The sequence below is a fragment of the Alexandromys fortis genome, unplaced genomic scaffold (assembly GCF_014885135.2).
Source record: "Alexandromys fortis isolate MF-2015 unplaced genomic scaffold, M_Fortis_MF-2015_v1.1 scaffold_42, whole genome shotgun sequence".
In the NCBI taxonomy this organism is placed as follows: Eukaryota; Metazoa; Chordata; class Mammalia; order Rodentia; family Cricetidae; genus Alexandromys; species Alexandromys fortis.
Window position 1 is genome coordinate 9,767,977 of NW_026067934.1, and position 23,108 is coordinate 9,791,084.

Genomic DNA, 23,108 nt, shown 5'->3' on the forward strand with positions numbered 1-23,108 from the left:
AGCTTAGAGATGAAAAGAAATCCAGTTTCTCAACAGACAGAAACAGGCTTGGATTCAGAAGGTGACACCAGAAGATCCAGTGGCTCCTAGCTCTGGATCTGGCTCCCTTTAGCACTGGCTGCTGGCAACTGACTTCATTAGAACACAGTACATCTGCCCAGGCCAGACTGAAGAGATCTGCAGCTGTGATCTGGTTTTAGAATCGTTGGTCACCATGGCTACCTTCCTACAGAGGACAAGAAGAGGGACGAATCTTGGACAGTGTCTAGTTATTCCACTACTCTCAACTAAGGTGTCAGGTACGTGTATCTTGAACACCCCAGACTCAGCTGTCATGTCAGCATCCTTGCTGATCCTGGTTCTAAGTGTTTATCTGCCAACTGAATGCTGTTACATGAGTGACCCCATTAAATGGAAAACACAGTCTAAGGATAACCAATAGAAATATGAATAAATGATTGCTCTTTTAAAGACACTACAATTGTTTTTAATGGATAAAAATCATAGTTACAAGACTGGAAAGATGACTCAGTGGTTAAGCACATATTGCTCTTCCAGAGGAGCCGAGTGTTGTTCCTAACACCCCGTTAGGTGGTTCATAACTTTCTGTCAATCAAGCTCCAAGGGGTTATGAATCCTCTGGTCTCAGAGAGACCATGTGATCCACCTACACAGACACACACACACACACACACACACACAAACACACACACACTGTAGAATACCCAGATTGATAAAGCCACTATGTTTTGAAATAGATTTTTTTTTCCATTTTAAGCAGCAGTAAGTAACTAAAACCCACAGTTATTTTACTGAGTAGTACAGACCCTATGGTACCTTTAATAACCTCCGGTCATCATTTCAATGAATGCTACTCTCATCTTAACACACAACTTTCTTCTTTCTTTTCTCTTCTTCTTCTTTTCTTCTTCTTCTTCTTCTTCTTCTTCTTCTTCTTCTTCTTCTTCTTCTTCTTCTTCTTCTTCTTCTTCTTCTTCTTCTTCTTCTTCCTCTTCNGTTCGAGACCAGCCTGGTCTACAGAGCTAGTTCCAGGACAGGCTCCAAAGCCACAGAGAAACCCTGTCTCGAAAAACCAAAAAAAAAAAAAAACCTTAATAAAATAGACATTCTTAATTCTTTTTGTTGTTGCTGTTTTGTTTTTGTCGTTTTATAGAGCCAGGGTTTCTCTGTGTAGCCCAGCCATCCTGGAGCTTGTGCTGTAGATCAGGCTGCCTTGAACTCACAGAGATCCACCCGCCTCTGCCTCCTGAGTGCTGGGATTAAAGGCGTGCGCCACGACTGCCTACTGACATTCTTAATTCTTAAAGCATTCAAACAACTATGCCGAAAAATAGAGACATTGTTCTATCTCAAGCAATATAAACTCTTTCATGTCAGGTAAGTTTTCCTCTATAGTTAAAATAACATTTATGTACCAGTGTATAAGGTATTTGTCTTGGTCACCTTGATTTGCTGGGATCTGAACTCTGTATGTACATGTTAGTCAAGTGCTTTGCCAATAACTTAAATTCCTAGCCTGTAGTTTTAAAAATAGCATAAATAGTACATAAATGCTCTCCAACAAACGAAAATAAGCCAAGGCAATGTGTCATACGAATAGAATAAAGGACAAAAAAAAAAAAAAGATCATCTCAACAACAACACAGAAACAAGTCTGACAAAACCTAACATCTCTTCATAAGAAAGGCATTCAATACATCAGCAAGGGAAAGGAAAGGAAGTCCTTCACCCTTGGGAAGGGACGGCTCTGAAAGCTGGCAGCCAGGAACATACACACTCAGGCTTCCCTCGAAACCAACAAGAGACAAAGCTGCCTGCTCTCACTACTCCTGCTCTACACTAGGAGATGTAGCCAAGGCAAAAATAAAACAGCAAGTTTCTAGATTTAAAAAAGGAATCAAAACTATTTGCAGAGTTGTGATCATGTACATAGAAAATTCTAAGAAAAATGCACGCATGTGCACACGCACTCACACGCGGTCTATTAGAACTAGTAAGTAAGATTTCAAGAAACAACATCAATATGCAAAAATCAAGTTCTATACACCAGCAAAGAAAAACCCCAAAGTAAATAAAATATTCGTGAGAGCAAGACAATGAATAAAACACTTAGGAAGAAGCTTACACTATTTACAAAACAAGGATTTGAACTTTGAAAACTAGACACGCTCAAGGAAAGACATGAAGCCTAAATCAATGAAGAAATGGTAGGTTCATGGGCTGCAATTTGTTCAGATGGCAAAACTTGCAAATGGGTAAGCAATGCAATAACTGTGAATATTCCAACTGATTTTGTTTTTTTTTTTTTTTTTTTCGAGACAGGTTTTCTCTGTGGTTTTGGAGCCTGTCCTGGAACTAGCTCTTGTAGACCAGGCTGACCTCGAACTCACAGAGATCGGCTTGCCTCTGCCTCCCAAGTACTGGAATTAAAGGCGTGCACCACCATTGCCCAGCAACACACAACTTCTTGAAATGCTGTTTTCTCTTAGCTCTCATGAGAGCTGAAAGGAAACTATTGTCTCAGCTTCAAGTACAACCATGAGAATCACCGAGCTTTCCCAAACTCTCCATCCCATAAACTGGATGCACATAGGCCCCAAATAAATATATTTTAAAAAGCTGCATGTGCTGTTCCCCCCTTTTTGAACATTTTTATTTAAAAGTTTTCTCATACAATTCATTTTCATCATGATCTTTCCCCTCTCCCAACTTCTCCTACATTCTAACCACCCCCAACCACTCAACCAATTTTGTGTTCTCAAATAACCAAACACCAAAACGACAAAAATCAAAATGAACAAGCAAAAGACCAACAAGACAAAAAAGGGGGGGGGCATAACAAAACAAAATGAAACAGAAAATCCACCAAAAAAAAAAAACTCAAAAAAACAAAAACCAAAAAAGTAGAATTCATTTTGTGTTGGCCAACTATTGCTGGGCATGGGGCCTGCCCTGAGGTGTTGTTAGTTGACCCTGTAACACTCCAACACTCCGGTGGAGAAAACTTACTTTCCCTTTGCCAGTGGATATCAATTGTAAATAGCTTTTTGGTTAGGGGTGGGACCCAATGTCTATTTTCCTCCTCTCAAACAATTTTTTTTAAAGTTTAAACATATCAATTTAAACCATTAGGATACATTCCAGGCTAAGTACATGATAAACTACTAATGATTCCATGGCTGGTGAATGTCAAAAGTGTTTTCTTTATTAAGAAGAATTTTATTATTTATTTGTTATGTATATGTATGTGTGGCTGTGTGAGTTTAAACACACTAAATGCAGGTAGGCGTCCACACAGAGGCCAGAGGGTATTGGATCCCATGAAACTGGAGTTACATAAATTGCTTGATGTGTGGGTGCTGAGAAGCAAACCAGGATCCTATGCCAGAATAATACGTGCTCTTGATCACTGAACCATCTCTCCAGCCCTAAAGAGTTTTGAGGGATAATCTGTAGTTTTTCTTTCTTTGCAAATACTGAGGAGATGACTTGGTGAGTAAAGTGCTCGGCAAGAGGGAGGACCTGAATTCGAATCCCTAGCACCCATGTTAAGGCTGGGTGTGTCTGTGGATATCTGTAACTCGAGCGCCTGGGAAGGTGCAGAGAGGAGACTTCCCAGACTTTGCTGGCCAGATAGTAACAGAACTGGTAAGCTTCAGGTTGAATGAAGAGGCAGTTCAAAAAAAAAAAAAAAAGATGGAAGGTGATAAAGATGTCATCCACATGTATGTGAGCGAGCACACACGCATGCACGCATGCACACACGCACACACGCATGCACCCACATACACGTGCACGCACAGTCAGCTTTTGCAAAGTCATGACAGCCCAGTAGTTGCTGTGGGTGAATTACTCTCCAAAAGAGAGTTTTTTTTTCAGTTGTATTACTCATCTTACCCAATTTTGGTTCTACCAAACCCTGTTCCACCCCACACAGCCTTTCAAAGCCAATAGTTTTGTGGTAAGACTGGAAAAACTTCTGGTTCTCTCAAGGACAAGACAGGACAGCTACAGTCTTTCTCATTGCCTAGCAGCTTTCTAGTCTGTGGTTTAGAATGGGCTTAAACATTTAGCATCTTCTCATTCCCAACAGCATCACCTAAATTTCAAGAGTTAGTCTTTGTTCTAGAAATACATTCAGTTCCTAAAGAGCACTTTCTGGCAGATGAGTGGCTGCCGACCACCCTACGGTTTCAGCAGCTCTTTAGATCCTCTCCACTACTCTAGGTTCCCTCTCCTTCCCTCACCAACCTCTACTATACCAGGTTCTCGGTTAATCATTGGCCACCCCCCCCCAAGTCTCCTCGTCACTCTCCAATTCCTCAACTTATTGTTTATGCTGGGAGCTGTCGAAGTTTAACTAAGGAGTTAAGAGGTTTAAGTGATGCTACTGTCTGTGTCTTGAATGTCCACTAAAGGTCTGGGTGATATATGTTTGCTCTCTAGCGTGGTGCTAAAGAAACCTGATGGTCAATACTCCAGGAGGTGGAGCCTCAAGGGAGGTCTTTAGACAACTTGGGCATGTCCTTGGAAGGAATGAGGGGACCCTGGTCACGTCCTCTTCCTTCTGTTTGCTCTCCAGCCACGAGATGAGTCATTTGGCTTTTCTACAGTCTCCAACCATGATGTGTGCCTCACCCAGGCCAGACAGCAAAAGAACCAGCAACAGACTAGAACTTCCATAACAAAGAGCTAAACGACATTCTCTTTACAAGTCAGCTATGTTAGGTATTCACTAAAATGGGAGGAAGCTCACCAGAAACACCAATAGTCAACTAGAAATCCAGTCTTTACCTTCCATAAAGGTGAGAAGGGCCCAGAGTAGAGAGAGATAAAGGAAAACAAGGCATATATATAATTTCGGATATATCCAAGGAGATACGTAAGTATCATGGGCCAGGCAAAGTGGCACATGCTTTTAATTCCAACACTCAGCAGAGGCAGGCAGGTCTCTGTGAGTTTGAGGCTAGCCTGGTCTACATAGTGAGTTCCAGGACAGTCAGGGTATAGAGAAAGCCTGTATCAAACAAACAAAATGCTTCAAAGATGAAAGTAAAAGGATGGAAGACTTATCAAGAATAAAAGTAATATCAACTAATATAGATTTTTGTACCAAAGTTTTATGAATAATAAATAGGGTGAGTTAAAATGGAATAATTAATCAAGAAAATGTACAAATCATAATTCCATGTGTGCCAACATGAAAACACATATGGAAGGACTGAAGTGAAATTTACTGGGAGAGCAAGTACAAGGTCCTGAGTTCCATCCCTAGTCCTGGGAGAAAACTGTGGTATGTATGTATATGTGTGTGTGTGTGTGTGTGTGTGTGTGTGTGTGTGTGTGTGTGTGTGTAGGCATGCGCTTGTCTGTCTGTGCATGCGCTATGTGTGATGTGCAGAACTATGTCATCATAAAAGGTTTTATTTTTGTTCAAATATTCTGAGAAGTCCAAACAATTAAACACAAACAATTGTGTTTAAATAACTCCCAAGGCGGTGGTTCTCAACCTTCCTGGTGCTGCGACCCTTTAATACAGTTCCTCATGTTGTGCTGACCCCAACCATAAAGTAATTTTTATTGCTACTTCATAACTAATTTTCCCCTATTACCAATCATAATGTAAATATCTGTGTTTTCCAATGGTCTTAGGCGACCCCTGTGAAAGGGTCAGTCGTCCCCAAACAGGTCAGGACCCACAGGTTAAGAACCACTGTTCTAAGGCAATACCCTGTTTAGATTTCCTGTCAAATGATTAAACAAATCCATTTACTTCACAACTTGGCTTTTCTGTTTACTTTTATATTTATCAAAGCTATAAATACATATATCAACTAATTTGGAAAGATTTATTAATACAGTGGACACTTTTAGCCAATTCTTTTCATATTTGCCTTCATGTTCTAAATAGCATACTTCTATTTCTGACAGCCTTCCTTTTTAAAAATGATGTTCTACTTGTTCCATTAATGGAAAAATGAAAATTAGCCCCTTTGTCTCATTGCCATCAATCCAGACACACTTCACATCTCCTATTCTTTCTGCATCTTCATATCATCCTTTATTTAAACCATACTTAGGGGTCCTTATTACCGCAGCTGTGTATGACACTCACAACATGCTCACACATGTGACCGATAGGAAGCTCAGTCTTGTATCAGCCACAGTGAGGGACCTTTACTACAGGACGTCCTCCCAGAACTAACTGTCTTATTTCTTTCTTTCTTTCTTTCTTTCTTTCTTTCTTTCTTTCTTTTTTTTTTTTTTTTTTTTTTTTTTTTTGGTTTTTCGAGACAGGGTTTCGCTGTGGCTTTGGAGCCTGTCCTGGAACTAGCTCTGTACACCAGGCTGGTCTCGAACTCACAGAGATCCGCCTGCCTCTGCCTCCCGAGGGCTGGGATTAAAGGCATGTGCCACCACCGCCCGGCACTGTCTTATTTCTTCACACAGTTTTTAAAGAGAACTTTCCAATAGACACACTTCAAGTTCCCACCGCTGTCTCAGTTACCACTCAAGATGCTCACTCATATCTGGGCTTCCTACAAATTTCCCTTGAAGCCACACCCAACACCTCTGACATGCCAGTGTGAACTGTTACCTCCTGCCCAGGCCCGGCTGTCTTCTTGGGAAGACCCTTCCACTTTCTTCTGCCCTGCATCACCTGCTCCCACACCCTGTCTTCCCAAGCCTTAGCTTATTTCTTCCTTTGAATGGAACACATTCTCCTGAAATCTCTCAGAAAGGTTACATGGGGTCTTGCATGTGTTAAAAATATCCTTAACTCTCATAAGTGGAGGAAGATGGCTCAGTAGATAAGTGTACTTTGCAGTCAAGTCTGTCCCCAGGTCTCGCATGGTTGAAAGAGAGTTGTCTTCTGACCTCTACACATGTGCCATAATACATGCATGTGCATGTGCTGCACGTGTGCAAACACTACACACACACACACACACACACACACACCACATACCACACACATTCTAACTATTTAAATTTTAAAATGTATGGACGTAGAAGAGAATTCTGTTCTATTGTCTTCTAAGTCTTGCCTTCTAGAGCAAGGCTTTTAGGGTCTCGAGCCGCTCCTCCTGAAGGCCAGCAACTCCTTAGAACCCTGCAAAGACCTGGAGGGGAATATGCATCATGCTGAGAAATAGGGGGCATTAGTGGGAGATGCTTAGATAGCTCACTTATTCCCGTACGCCCATGTCCATCAACTAAGCATTTATTTTCTGTAAAAAACTCAAACTTTCTTCCCTTAACAACTTGAACAAATTGTTTGGAGTGCATTCATCCAACAACTGTCACATTTACGAGCTCACAGCAGTTTCCTACCGACTCACCAGAAAACAGAGTTGACAGTGGGCCAGCAACAGCCATGCATACACAGCTGCCAGACAAGTCCACAGATGTCCCATTCTTACATGTAAACAGACCACCAAAGATCGGCTAACACGTGAGAAAAGCTTCATCTCAGAAAAGAAACAGCCATAGAAAGAGGAAAATCATCTCAGAGGAAAGAAAGATAACTAAGGGAATGAAGTGATCGTTTTAGAAATGTCAGTGATGTTTAAGAACCAAGACGTTTCAAATACGTGATTCCCCAATCATGGTGTGAAGAGGGAATTGTTCCAACTAAAATATAGGAAACTGTGTTTAACATGATTTGCTTTGTGCAGAAGTATGCTTCTAGCCAGTAATGCCGCTGGCCTTCGGTCTTTATATTCCAACTCTCTGGTGTTCTTTTCATTGAACCACAGCTGCACATGAACTACCCACACAATGAGGAGTGCTAGAGAACCGCAGGAAAACCAGTCCAAACATAAAACCACAAAGAGTGTAACTGGAAAGCATTGGCATTTATTCCTATACTGCATTATTCTTTGAGTCTAGGAACTCTTCGTTGGTAACTGTATTGATTTGCGTGAGAAATGTTCCTTACTGTCTTGGACACTTGAACACTTGGTCCCCAGTTAGTGCTGCTGTTGGGGGGGGGGGAGGGCTTAGGGGGTGTGGCCTTGATGAAGGATGGCTATCACTGCAAGCAGGCTTTGAAAGCTTAGAGCTATTCTCTACTTGAGGTTCACTGTGTTTTCTTCATGTTTGCAGTTCAGGAAGTGAACTCTCAGCTCCCCATCCCTGCCACCATGCTTGCTGCTTGCTGCCATGACTCCTCTCCACCGTTAGGTTCTTTTTTTTTTTCCTTTTCTTTTCTTTCTTTCCTTCTTTCTTTCTTTCTTTCTTTTTTTTTTTTTTAAGAACATCTGAATTTTTTAATCCTTCTTTACAGGTTACCTAGACCACCTTTGATTAAGAAAACTGTAGAAAGTTAGTAACTGCCACAAGCGACGCCAGGTGGTGGCAGGTGTCAATTTCCCAGAATCCTGCTTTGCAGGGTATCTGAGTGTGCACTGCTCGGGGGCTCTGCACAAACTTGCTGGAATCACTCACAACAGATTTTAGTCCACAGCTCGCTTTTCCCTTATTTCTTTGTAAACTCTTCAGCATTCTTACAGAACTTTTTACGGTCCTTAGAGTATTCTTCAGCTAGGTCAGCCCGGAGTGGGTGCTCAGGCTGGGGATTGTTCACCAGTGCTACGAGGGACTGGATTACTTGGTCGGCTTTGGTGGCTAGCTTCCGGTTTTCAGCACTAATTACCGGCAGACAGACGTGCCCCTTCTCATCAATGTTAAGGTAGATCTTGGTTTTAAATGGACACTCTGCTGGAAAGTGGATTTCAATTCAATTTATAAGACAAGGCCCCTTGTCTTATAAAGGGTTGTCAGGAACAATAAGGCCTTGCCAAGTCAATAAATTAGCTTCATCAACCTGGATGTTACGGAAGTTTCTCGTTTTACATTTAGGGATCTCTTCATGGCCGCCATCTTGGATCTCCACTGTCATGTTCTTATACCACTGGAACCATAAGCCAAATAAACTCTCTCCTCTTTAGGTGACCTTTGGTCATGGTGTTTACCGCAGCAGCAGAAAAGGAACCAATAAAGTAACCTTCAGTCATGTCAATGGTCGTAACAGGGAGAATTATGCGTGTGTGGTGTATGGTCTAGTTTGGATAGGTGTGTGTGGTGTCTGTGTGTGTATTCCTCAATTGTTCCCCATCTGATTTTTTTAAACAGGGTCTCAAAAGGAAGAATTTCAAGTGATATAATTTAATTTCAGGGAACTTACTACAGAAAGAAGAGAGGGGTAGAGATACAATGGAAAGTGTTTACATTTAAAATCCAGTAGCATTTTAGCAGTCGCTGTTTCCTCCCCACCCTCTCTGCTGGGCGTATTCACACAACAGTGGCTGAAGCACAGACCGTGCAGTTACCTAATAAAAGTTAAGAAGCGTTTGCTGAACAAATGTAATGAGCAAAGGGAGTGACTGCGTTTTCACGAAGATTTAAACCTGAGGATATACTTTTACGAAAGGAAATTGCTACTCTTCACAATTTAAATTACTGACCGTAAGTACCTAACATTTCATACTGCATCAATGCGAATACATACATTAAATCTATTCAATAAAACTTAGAGCACTTTAAAGCCAGTTCAGACACACTAGTAACCCGACAGGCAATGCTTTCATTTTGAGTATTTCTTTTCATAAGCCTTTAGCTGGGAAATAACTTTGCAGAATACTTAAAAATCACAGGACACACTCATATAATATTTTACTTTCATGGTGTAAACTGTAATGTAATCAATCCTTAGTCCAAGATCACCCGATATATACTAAGCCAATATGAAATGATCATTTGACCCATAGAAAGTTTTACTAAAAATAGTTAAGTATTTTATAAACTGGAGTCAACCTTGTGCTTGATTTATTACTCAGAAAATGTTCTCTGTAGTTGCAGTGAACTTAGAAACAAGTAGCAGACAAGAATTTGCCATTGAACTTGGATCTTAAAACTGTTATTCTTTCGGTCCCTGCCCTAGCCACGCCCCCTCCTTTTTAACCTGTGACCTCGCGTCATTGCTCTCTGTTTTTCCTGTTCTCTCTCTCTCTCTCTCTCTCTCTCTCTCTCTCTCTCTCTCTCTCTCCCTCTCTCTCTCTCTCTCCCTCTCCCCCCCCCCCCCCCCCCCTCCCCCCCCCCCCCCCCCCCCCCTCTCTCTCTCTCTCTCTCTCTCTCTCTCTCTCTCTCTCTCTCTCTCTCTCTCCCTCTTCCTTAATAAACACTTATGCCTATTTTTGTGTTTACGTGTCTGTTACCCTCCGCCACTGGCCGCGCGGCGCTTGCTCGCTGGGGACCCGCCGGAGTTTGCTGCTGCTCTGTGAGCCCGCCGGGCGTGAGGAGCCCCCCCCCCCATATTTTTAGGAATAAGAAAAACTACCACACAAATATTTAGTGACCCTCTTAGTTATAGGCCCTGTGAACAAACAAAGTTGTCCCACAGATTAATTCAGGTAGAATACTTGAGGATCTCTGCACTAAATCGTGTGGATACGATTTCTCAGCAGGGGATTTTCTAGGTTTTCCCATGATACCCCATGAAAGACGATCATTAAACACTTTTGTTTTTTCTCATAGTATAACCTTCAGCCAACAACCCCCAAAAGTGACATTTCAAATAGCCTACAAGGTCTCACTGTTAGGTGTGGAATTTCCAGTCATCGCTGTGCAGCATTAGGCAAGCTAAAAGAATAAGTGGATGGACGTCTTATTTAAATAGATCTCTGGAAGGCTGTCCTGGATTGTTGTGTGAAGAAAACACTTGCTCTGGTGTCCAGGGACAGTTCTGTCCTAGGAGAAGGTCCTAAACTGCCTCAGGGGAATCACAGTCATGAAGGGAAGGTCAAGAGTCAGCAGATCCTAGCTGCGGAAGCTCCATCAGGTCAGGGCAGGAGTCAGTTACCATGGTGATGTCCAAAGGAAAAACTGCTTCATCATCTCTTTTCGCCTTAAACTGAGAAACTGATTCACGGAAAGTAACATTTCACTTTAACTTAAAAAGAAACTTGTCCTTTTCCCTCCCAGCCTCAGAAAACTAACTTGTAAAGGAGGGGACTACTTAGATGCCAGCTTCCCTGGAGAGTTTATATTTGGCATACTAAGGGTATTTCCAACACCATTCCTTAAATTCCTCCAAAGACCTCTCCCATTTACAGCAGCAGCATTTGCCCAAGACTTCAGCAAGGCCCTTTTCCTTCACAAGCCTCAATATTACAAGCTTCCTGGAAATTGTGATTTAAAAAATAAGTACAAAAGTCTTTCTTTAAGAAAAAACTCACATATTCTATTCACTTACATATCTGAACTCCATATTTAATTAAAAATACTCTGCCATCATGTCATGCAATTTCCTTTTTAAAAAAATCAAAAATACACCAGGTGGTGGTGGCACACGCCTTTAATCCCAGCATTCGGGGAGGCAGAGGCAGGTGGATTTCTGTGAATTTGAGGTCGGCATCGTCTACAAAGGAGTTCCAGGACAGCCAGACCTGTTACACAGAGAAACCCTATCTCGAAAAAAACAAACCAAGCATACAAAAACTCAGGAATAAATTTGGTATTTGGTATTAATCTGTAATTACCTTCAAGTCTTCCTGCAATTAACAAATCTATTCACAGAGAAACAAGAAAGGCTAGGGACTTAGCTCTGTGGCAGAGCTCCTGAATAACAGTGCAAGGCCCTCAAGGCAACAGGGGAGAAGAATAGAGAAGATGGGAGAAGGCAACAGTGGGTCATCTCTTTGCACCAAATATTCTATTAGTTGCATCATGATAAATCTGGAAGGCGCATGATTCAATGGCTGCTCTGCCATTTGTTACCTGTGTAATAACAGTAAACACACCAATAGTTCCTTCTAAACCCTAATATTACAATCCATAGCTTAGAGACACCGACAGTTACCCCCACAGAGTTCCTACGGAGTTTAAAGTAGTTTTAGGCCATAGTTTTCAAACCTTGGGAACCGCAGTTAACACTTGAAGCTGACTGTTTGTGTGCCACAGCCAATAAAACAAAGCTAAGAACCAGAACTATTCCAGGAGAAAGTTGGCCACGGTTTCTGGCAAAGAGCTAAAGAAACAAATTAGTATTCTCTCAAGAATCTTCAGCCTCGGGGCTGCACCCTTGCAGGGAAAAAAAGTATGGAGAACTATGGGGAGAAGCTGAGTATACTGATCTCAAAACAAAGCCAAAGCTGTAGGTGGGACCTGACTTGTCTCAGGAACGCAATGTTTGACTCAATCTGGCACTTACCAATAATGCAATCGGGCTTGCTTTGAAAAATATGTACTGTTACATACATGATTATCACTGCAAACACACATACAACTAACACGCAGTGATGTAGTTCTCTGCTACATGATGGAAGAAAAGACAGAACAGAGGAGTGGGCAGACAGACCAGAGAAAACAACACAGAACGACAGACAAATTACTGTGGGTTTAAATGTTGGCTTCTTTTGGTATGAACTCATATAAGTTAAAAAACTTTTTGGACCTAACTATTTCCCTGTGTCAACATAGATGATATTAGTAACTAATATTAGTATCTACCTCATAAAATTATTGGGAAGAATAAATATATAAATTACTTTGGATACAAACTGGCCATATTAAGTATCAGTTTCCTAATTCATAAAACAGAGACAAAATTTATAACTTCACGAGTTGTTAGATGAATTTAGTACATTATACCTATAAAATATTTAACACATGATAATTTCATAAATATCTGGCATTTTCATTAAACTATAAGTAGATACCAAAGTTGTTTTTTTTTTTTCAAGGCAGGGTTTTGCTGTAGTTTTAGAGCCTGTCCTGGAACTAGCTCTTGAAGACCAGGCTGGCCTTGAACTCACAGAGATCCACCTGCCTCTGCCTCTGGCAGAGTACTGGGATTAAAGGCATGCACCACCACCGCCCAGCACCAAAGATATTTTTTAAACATGAGAAAAATACTTCATAACGGAGTGTAACAAAAAATACTGTGAACGTCTTTACTCTCATTTTAGTGTTGAACATATTTCCTAGGAAACCGTAATTGGCACACACAGTCATTTCCCAACATGTAAAATACATCTGAATGACTCTATCTCTTAGGTCTTCCAAAGACCTAAATCCATCTTGAGATTTGCGGGCATTATGGATGGACCTAGAAAACATCACATTGAGCGAGGTAACCTAGACCCAGAAAGACAAATATGTATTCACTCATAAGTGGCTTTTAGACATAAAGCAAAGAAAAACCAGCCTACAATTCACAATCTCAGAGAACCCAGACAACAATGAGGACCCTAAGAGAGACATACATGGATCTGATCTACATGGGAAGTAGAAAAAGACAAGATCTCCTGAGTAAATTGGGAGCATGAGGATCATGGGAGAGAGGGTAGAAGGGGAGGGAAAGGAAGGGAGAGTGCTATGATCTATTGGCCTGGTCTGTCACCTGGGTACCCCGTCCCTTTAAGAGACAAAACCCACCCTCTCCCAACCCCTACCCTTGGATCTCATGCTTCTTCCAGCCTTGCTCTCTCTCCTGTCTCTCTCCTGAAGAGATAATTTCTGCAAGCATGTTCTCTCCCTCTCTCTTTCTCTTTCTCTCTCTCTGTCTGTCTCTCTCCACCTCTCTCTCTCATCCCCCCTCTCCCTCTTCCTCTCTGTGCATCTTTCTCTTCTTCCCCCTTCTCCCCTTTCTCTCTTGTCCCCCCCATCTTTTCTCTTCTCCCCTTCCCCCTTTCCTTTTCTCCTCCATAACCCACAAAATAAACTCTATACCCAAACTCACTCTTTCTGTCTCTCACCTGCTGTGTGGTCTCCCACCCACCAAGGTGATCCACCCAGGCCTCAGGGGACTGACTCACTGAGGCCCCGGGAAACCACTGAGGCCTCTGGCCACCCACCGTTACCCCTAGTGGGACCTCGTGGGACCAGCCTCCCCCCTCCCTTACATCTTTCTTATAGCTTTAAAGAAGAGTAACAGAGGGGAGTGGAGAAAAATATATAGCTCGATAAAAGCAACTTAAAAAAATATAAGTTCAAAGACCAAAATAATAATAATAATGATAGTAATAAATTAGACTACAGGAAGGAGAAAAAGAAGAAGAAACCACAGCAATTTTGAACTAATGCTCCTTTTAATACTCATTCACTGAAAAAGAGCAAATATAAGAGCATACAGATAATAATCAAAAAAGCAAAGGCAACAATTGGGAAGCGTCCACGCAGGTTGTCACAAGAAAATAACTGATAAAGCTACATAAAAATCAGTGTCTCAGTGGTTGGGGTCATAGAAAATATTAGATAAATCACCTTTCAACATGAGACATGATTTTTATATTGAAACGAGAAAAAATAACACCCCATGAATGACAATTATCTTTGAGTTAAGCTTCCCTTAGCTATAGCCATTCAACTGGAATCTTTTCAAACTTTAATTCTTATCCTCAAACTAGCTCTGTCTCCCCTGGCTTGCTCAGCCTGCTTTCTTTCTTTTCTTTCTTTTTCTTTATCTTTCTTCTTTCTTCCTTTCTTTCTTTCCTTCTTTCTTTCTTTCTTTCTTTTTTGTTCTCTCTCTCTCTCTCTCTCTCTCTCTCTCTCTCTCTCTCTCTCTCTCTTTCTTTCTTTTTTAAACATTGCTTGGCCATTAGCTCTAACTTCTTTATAAAAGCCCAGCATCAGCAGCCCAGGGATGGCATCACCTACCATAGGCTGGGCCCTCCCCCACTGATCACTAATTGAGAAAATGCCTTCTAGCTGGATATCAAGAGACAGTTCCTCAATTCAGGCTCCTTCCTCTCTGATAACTCTAGCTTGTCAAGTTGACACACAAAACGAGCCAGTACACACACTCAATATAATACTTATTGCTGAACTGTTTTATCTTTTCTTATGAAATTTTTGATCCCCACAGTGTATTGTATATTCACAATATACTTCAGTTTGAAGTAGCCTAATTGAAATGTTCCATAGTCACATGTGGCACGTAGGTATCTGTGCTGATCTGTCCTTATCCGCTTGACACAGCCTAGATACGTCTGAGACAGGGAATCTGAATCGAGGAAATGTCTCATCAGATTGGCCTGTGGGCATGTCTGTGGGGGCATTTTCATGCTCTTTGATTAATGTGGGAGCCGAAAGTAACCGTGGGCAGTGCCATCCTGGGCAGGTAGGCCTGGGAAATATAAGCAAGGTAGCTGAACATGAGGCTGAAAGCAAACCAGTGTGGCATTCTTCTATGGTTCTTGCCACGGCTTCAACTTGAGTTTCTGCCCTGACTTCCTTCAGTAATAGACTGTGATCCAGACACATAAGTCAAATAAACCCTTTCCTCCCCAAGTTGCTTTTTGGTCATGGTATTCATTATAGCATTAGAAAGGAAACTAATAGGGTATCATATCAGATGTCAAAGTCTAGAATCCAAGTTCCCAGGGTTCAGAGATGTGGGATGTTTGTTTACAGAGGTAACTGTGATATAGATATAGATAAGATATAGATATAGATATAGATATAGATATAGATGTTGTACATATATAAATGATTTCTGTGACAAAAATTATAATTACAATACTAGAACCAGGAATAGAAGACTATGACTATACTGAATTCAACTCTAGCCCAGATGATAATTTGGGAACATAAAATTAGTAGGAATTCCTAAGCAGGTGCATACTTTCAAATATTTTACTATCAGTAGACGACAGTTTTCTTCTATTATTACTTTAAAATAATTTTTTGTTTGTTTTGCTTTCTTGAGACAGGGTCTTGTTATGTTGCTCAGGCTAGCCTTAAGCTTATGAGCCTCCTGCCTGAATGCTAGGCTTACAAGCTAGTGGCACCATATCTGACTTAAAATTATATCCTTCTACAGAAAGCAGACCAAAATGCTATTAAATTCCTTTAATAAGTCAAACAAATTACAGCTTTCTCTCTGTAATGAATGAACTGTGTATTCATCAAACATGCAATATTTACAAATAAGTGTTTTGTTTTGTTTGTGCCATATTTGGTAAAAGAGTATGTCAAATGTAGCTTCAAATACTTCATAAAATTTAACTATATTCATTATTTTTAAAATGTTTGACTCCCAGGAGTAATGAGATTATTTATATATATTAAACAGGGCCCAGCAACTGACAGTAACGAAAGTTGAGGGGAGGAGCTTACTTTCTCTGCTAAGAGCTCTCGGATCTTACTTGCTTGGACTCGAAATTTCATGAGCTGAGACTCCAGAGCTACGCATCGTTCTTTCCAATCTACTGGTCCTTCAGATTCAGAAAGCTCTGCCATGTTTCTTCTAAAAAGAAAGAAAGCAAACAGTCAAACAACACACACACACATTAGCATTGAAGATAATACAAGAAATGACTCAATGTTCAGTTGAATGCCATCCACAGACAAGTTTTAAATTCCAAGATAAGGCTAGCACTTCCTAGAGTTTGTAGAACTTAATGGCAGACAAGAAGCCAGGGCTGGAAGTCACACCCAGATGCTTAATTTTCTCACTCAGTTTACCTAGGCTAAAAGAAAGGCGGATATTAACAACCACAAGTTTTATGGACATATGAGGGATAGATGAAATAATCCTGCTGCCAATAGAACTTTGAACTACACAATAGCACAGCCCAGACAGACTACTGTATTTTTTTTTTTTTTTTTTTGGTTTTTCGAGACAGGGTTTCTCTGTAGCTTTGGTGCCTGTCCCGGAATTAGCTCTTTTTTTCCCCCCCTCATAAATGGTTTATTAACTATAAAGCAAAGAAAACCAGCCCAAAATCACAATTCCAGAGAACCTAGACAACAATGAGGACACTAAGAGAGACATACATAGATCCAATCTAAGTAGAAAATGCCAAGATCTCATGAGTAAATTGGGAGCATGGGGATTTTGGAAGAGGGTTGAAGGGGAAGGGAGAGGCAGGGAGGGGAGCAAAGAAAAATGTAGAGCTCAATAAAAATCAATAAAAAACAATCCTGTACAATAAAAGAACTTCTGGAGGCATCACAATCCCTGACTTCAAACTCTTGTAGACCAGACTGGCCTCGAACTCCCAGAGATCCGCCTGCCTCTGCCTCCCAAGTGCTGGGATTAAAGGCGTGCGCCACCACCGCCTGGCCAGACTACTGTATTTTTAATTCTTCCCAATTGGTAGGACTTTAAAAGTCATAATTCACACTTTCAAATATGCAGATGTACCACTATGTGTTGGTAATATGACAGGATAACCTATGGAAATACCATGTCTGTGCTAAAGACGGGCACTATAATAATCACTTGGTACCATCTGGGTGCACGCGAAGTCTCTCAAGCCAGAAAGCCTCTGGCTAATTTGACCAGCGAAGTTATTAGAAGCCTGAGAAGCACATTTTCATTTGCGGTAAGAAGAGAAAATAGATAGAGATGTCATTTGATGTCATCTACAACTTAACTGCCCTTGTGAAAGAGGCTAACAGCAGGGGAAGTCCCTGGAGAGAAGGCAGCTCGAGGCTAGGGAGTCTGACTCGCACGTCGGGCTACTTGATTTCAGAAGCATGGTCACTTCTGGCTCTGAGATTCATGAAAATAGTTTTAAATGTCTGCTAATGTGCTGTTGTCCTAATTCTATTTCTGAGTGATCTTTTCTATGAATTAATGAAATCGGTGTTAGGAATGGATTTTCAGAAGGAACCAGGGCCCAGTGGAAGAGAAGACAAGATGATAAATTCTCAGGACTCCGAAGATTCAGTGGTTGAAGTGCATAATAGTATTCTTTTGTTTTCTAAAAGAAAAAAATAAGACAAAATGTCCCCCCAAAATTTACTGTGATATATCCCATTTCTTAAACATACGCCAATTTTTAAAAAAACTGCATGGTAGAAGCTTCCTCTATAATCCTAGCAGTTAGCAGGTTGAGGCAGGAAGATTACGGTACATCCAAGGCTCTCCTGGGCTACACAGAAGGTCCAGGTTCCAGGTAAGCCAAGACTACATAGTTAGACCATCTTAAAAGAAAACAGACCACCAAATAAAAACCGTGTGAGCTCCTAAAGACTCGCTTTTCCTTAAACACAAAAATAAGTGATTTATGCTTAAGACACTTTCCCCTTTAATACTGGAATTATCACTCCATAATTAGAAACAAACAAATAGAAAAGAATTGTTCTACAAAGGCAGCAATTTTTTTGTTACACTCGCCCCTAACCACTGCAAATCTTTCAGACACCCCTATATCCTAGCCATAGACAGCGGAAACATCACTGAAGAGCTGGCAAGACTTCTATTTTTTTTTAATAAACCTTCTTTATTTTTGTAATATTAAAACACGCCTGATGATGGATATTTTTAATTTAATTTTTTATTGATTTTGTTGAGGTCTACATTTTTCTCTGCTCCCCTCCCTGCCTCTCCCTCCCTTTCAACCCTCTCCCATGGTCCCCATGCTCTCAATTTACTCAGGAGATCTTGTCTTTTTCTACTTCCCATGTAGATTAGATCCATGTATGTCTCTCTTAGTGTCCTCTTTGTTGTCTAGGTTCTCTGGGATTGTGATTTGTAGGCTGGTTTTCTTTGCTTTATGTCTAAAATCCACTTATGAGTGAGTACATATGATAGTTGTCTTTCTGGGTCTGGGTTACCTCACTCAAAATGATGTTTTCTAGATCCATCCATTTGCCTACAAATTTCAAGATGTCATTAGTTTTTTTTTCCTGCTGTGTAGTACTCTATTGTGTAAATGTACCACATTTTCCTTATCCATTCAAGAATTCACCTATTTTTATAGAATCCTGACCCTACTTATTTCTGGGTTTTGTTGTTGTTGCTTTTTTTTAAATATTACTTTTGTGAACATTTTCATTTACTATTTTAAGGTTTCATCTTGATCACAAACGTCAGCGTTTTACTGTTACTTCACCTATCTATCTATTAGCTGTAGAGGGGCTATAGGGAAAGAGAATAGATGTAATATTTAAAAAATTTTTAAAAACTAATAAAATACGCCGGGCGATGGTGGCACACGCCTTTAATCCCAACACTCGGGAGGCAGAGGCAGGCGGATCTCTGTGAGTTCGAGACCAGCCTGGTCTACAGAGCTAGTTCCAGGACAGGCTCCAAAGCCACAGAGAAACCCTGTCTCGAAAAACCAAAAAAAAAAAAAAACCTTAATAAAATAGACATTCTTAATTCTTTTTGTTGTTGCTGTTTTGTTTTTGTCGTTTTATAGAGCCAGGGTTTCTCTGTGTAGCCCAGCCATCCTGGAGCTTGTGCTGTAGATCAGGCTGCCTTGAACTCACAGAGATCCACCCGCCTCTGCCTCCTGAGTGCTGGGATTAAAGGCGTGCGCCACGACTGCCTACTGACATTCTTAATTCTTAAAGCATTCAAACAACTATGCCGAAAAATAGAGACATTGTTCTATCTCAAGCAATATAAACTCTTTCATGTCAGGTAAGTTTTCCTCTATAGTTAAAATAACATTTATGTACCAGTGTATAAGGTATTTGTCTTGGTCACCTTGATTTGCTGGGATCTGAACTCTGTATGTACATGTTAGTCAAGTGCTTTGCCAATAACTTAAATTCCTAGCCTGTAGTTTTAAAAATAGCATAAATAGTACATAAATGCTCTCCAACAAACGAAAATAAGCCAAGGCAATGTGTCATACGAATAGAATAAAGGACAAAAAAAAAAAAAAAGATCATCTCAACAACAACACAGAAACAAGTCTGACAAAACCTAACATCTCTTCATAAGAAAGGCATTCAATACATCAGCAAGGGAAAGGAAAGGAAGTCCTTCACCCTTGGGAAGGGACGGCTCTGAAAGCTGGCAGCCAGGAACATACACACTCAGGCTTCCCTCGAAACCAACAAGAGACAAAGCTGCCTGCTCTCACTACTCCTGCTCTACACTAGGAGATGTAGCCAAGGCAAAAATAAAACAGCAAGTTTCTAGATTTAAAAAAGGAATCAAAACTATTTGCAGAGTTGTGATCATGTACATAGAAAATTCTAAGAAAAATGCACGCATGTGCACACGCACTCACACGCGGTCTATTAGAACTAGTAAGTAAGATTTCAAGAAACAACATCAATATGCAAAAATCAAGTTCTATACACCAGCAAAGAAAAACCCCAAAGTAAATAAAATATTCGTGAGAGCAAGACAATGAATAAAACACTTAGGAAGAAGCTTACACTATTTACAAAACAAGGATTTGAACTTTGAAAACTAGACACGCTCAAGGAAAGACATGAAGCCTAAATCAATGAAGAAATGGTAGGTTCATGGGCTGCAATTTGTTCAGATGGCAAAACTTGCAAATGGGTAAGCAATGCAATAACTGTGAATATTCCAACTGATTTTGTTTTTTTTTTTTTTTTTTTGCCAGAAATTGGTAAGTTGATCCTAAAATTCACCTAGAAAGTTTAAGGACCAAGGATAATCAGACAATCTTGAAAAGTTTAAGGCGTCACATACTCAACCTTCGAGCTCACTACAAAGCCACAGTGCCCAAGACGAATGAAGAAAGGTATCAGCAGATAAAGTCGGGCCCAGAAATACAAGCTCATGCTGACAGTGAATTCATTTCTAACAAGAGTACCAGACCATTCAACATGGAAGGTAGTAGTACCTTCACCAGACGATGTGATACCAGCAGATAAGCAGATTCAGTAGAATGAGTTTACTCCCCACCCTCATCCCAGATCCACAAATTAGCAGAAGATGCATCAAAGCTCTAAAAATCAGAAAACAGATAAATGAAATCTCATCAAAATTTAAGAATTAAGAGCCTGGAAGGCAGTGGTTCTCAACCTTCCTAATGCTATGACCTTTTATTAATACAGTTCCTCATGGTGTGTTAACCCCCACACACACACCATAAAATTATCTCGTTGTTTCCTCATAACTGTAATTTAGCTACTGTTATGAATCATAATGTAAATATCTGATATGCAGGATATCTGGTATGTGACCCTCAGAGGGGTCACAACCCACAGGTTGAGAACCACTGCTCTTAGGGCACTATGAGGAACTTGTAAAAGCCTACAAAAGAGCAGGAAAAGATTTGAAAGTCAAGTATCTGATAAGAGACTTGTGTCGGGGATATGTAAATGATTCAAACAACTCGATTAATAAAAAAGACAACCTGCTAGGCTTAAAGAAGTCCCACACCCAGGAGGTAGAAGCAGGAGGATCTCTGTGAGTTTGAGGCCAGCCTAGTCTACAAAGTGAGTTCCAAGACAGCCAGGGCTACATACTGAGACCTTGTCTTGAAAACAAAACAAAAAAGAACAATCTAATTTAGAATGTAGGCAAAATTAGGGACTGAGAAGACGGCTTACTGGGGAGTTTGCTATAGAACCAGGAAAACCTGATTCAACCCTCAAACGAGAAGATGTTTCTCCTTCAGATTGTCTGTAGGCAAGTCCGTCAAGATATCTTCTGAACTGATGATTGACAAGGGTGGGCCCAAGCCATGGGGTTGGGATCCTGAGCTGTATAAGAAACCAGGCTGAGCAAGCCGTGAGGAGCAAGCTGAGAAGCGGAATTCCTCAGTGGCCTTTGCCTCAGTCCTGCCTCCAAGTCCCTGCCTCGGGTTCCTGCCCTGACTTCCCTCAATGACGGTCTGAGCGCTGCAGGCTGAAACAAACCCTTGTCTCTCCAAACTGCTCTGGACGGTGGTGTTTTCTCACAGCAACAGAAGCAGACCCTAACTAAGGCAAAGATTTGTACCGGAGCATGGACTATTGCTACGACCCATCTGGTCATGTTGTTTTCTAAGCACTGTGGAAGGAGTTTGGAACTTTAGGCTGGAAAACCTACTGAGCCCTCATAGCCCACGGACCTGTTCTAGGGGGCATGGAGGATAAGAATGCTAAAAGTAGTAAGACCAACGGAGGCCAGGCTTGTGAAGGTCCACAAGGAAGCCTGAGAGCACCTTAAAGATTCTGTTGGGGTCATTCGATACTTTGGATTAAGAATCTGGGCAGCTGGAGCTGAAGAATCAGTTGTGGTTAAGATACCAGAGCCACTAAACTGAAACCTTTGCTTTACTTGGACAAGCAGTGATGGTTAGCTGAAGCTGAGAAATCACCAGTGGTTAAGAGAGCAGCACACCAAAACTTTAAGGGAATATTTCCTCAGGGCAACACACTCAAGCTGTGGCTCAGAGAAGGCCAAGGCCACATCTCAACTTGGTAATGTGTAAAACGTCACCCAGGCGGTACTGGTTCTTGAAGGCTTGGAGGGGTCATGGCGAGCAGCTGACCCTTGGCACTGAGAGAGTTCAGGAGAAGTCACTGTTGAAGGTGCAGCCCCAGTTGCAGTAGAAGCTGGAAGTATTCGCAGAGAGGAGATGAGGCACCAGGCAGCAGGGTCGGAGTCCCTGAAGAGAGCCTAGGCTATTGGTGAAGCTACGATTCACATCGCAACAGAACATTGAAGATACCAGTACTCAGGGGCAACCACCAAGGAACAGCAGCAGCTGCAGAGTGGAGCTGGCCTCAAGCCAGGAGACCTGCTTCCTGTGCTATGAATCTACTGAAGCCCTTTGGAGGACAGAAGGTCTTTAACAGCTGGACTCTGGTTCTGAGTGGAGTGTCACTACGCTCTAGTTCTTCCCTCTGGGAGTAAGAAAGTATATGTTATCTTTTCTTTTTCTTTTCTTTTATTTTACAGGTACCCACAGTTAAATTACTTCGGATTTTTTTGGAGATACTTTGAATATTCGAAAGAGATTTTGGAATTTTAAATGTTGACATTTTAAAGGTTGCGGGACTTTTAAGAGTTGGAATGTTTTATATTGTCATATTAATATTAACGTGGCATATGGGGACAACAAGAAAGGAAAGGTTATGGTTCAAAAGTGATGTGTTTTATGTCAAGTTGATATGGTGTCAATTGTTTTTTTTTGTTTGTTTGGTTTTTTTTGGGGGGGGTTGTTTTGTCAAGTTGGCAGATGCTAGAGTTATCTGGAAAGTCAATCAGGACAAATGTCTCCATCCAGATAGCCCTAGTTAAGTCTTTAGGGCATTGTCTTTATTAACGGTTGACATAAGCAAGAGAGGAGAGGTTACAGTTTAATAGTGACGTGGTTTAGTCAGCTTGACAGAAACCTGTGTGTCCAGCCCATACAGAGCTATGTCACCTC

The 23,108-nt window shown here is 41.1% G+C and overlaps 1 protein-coding gene across 3 annotated transcripts in view; it reads right to left on the minus strand.

Moving 5' to 3' along the window:
- The window catches only part of Plekhh2 (pleckstrin homology, MyTH4 and FERM domain containing H2), a 112,880-nt gene that overhangs the window by 86,436 nt on the left and 3,336 nt on the right, over window positions 1–23,108 (minus strand). For 2 of the 3 annotated variants that reach the window (XM_050146146.1, XM_050146145.1), the window contains exon 2: window positions 16,144–16,273. In XM_050146146.1, the coding sequence (XP_050002103.1) occupies window positions 16,144–16,266 (123 nt within the window). In that variant the 5' untranslated portion in view covers window positions 16,267–16,273. The remainder of the gene's footprint in view (window positions 1–16,143; window positions 16,274–23,108) is intronic. The other variant, XM_050146147.1, reaches the window with a different exon arrangement.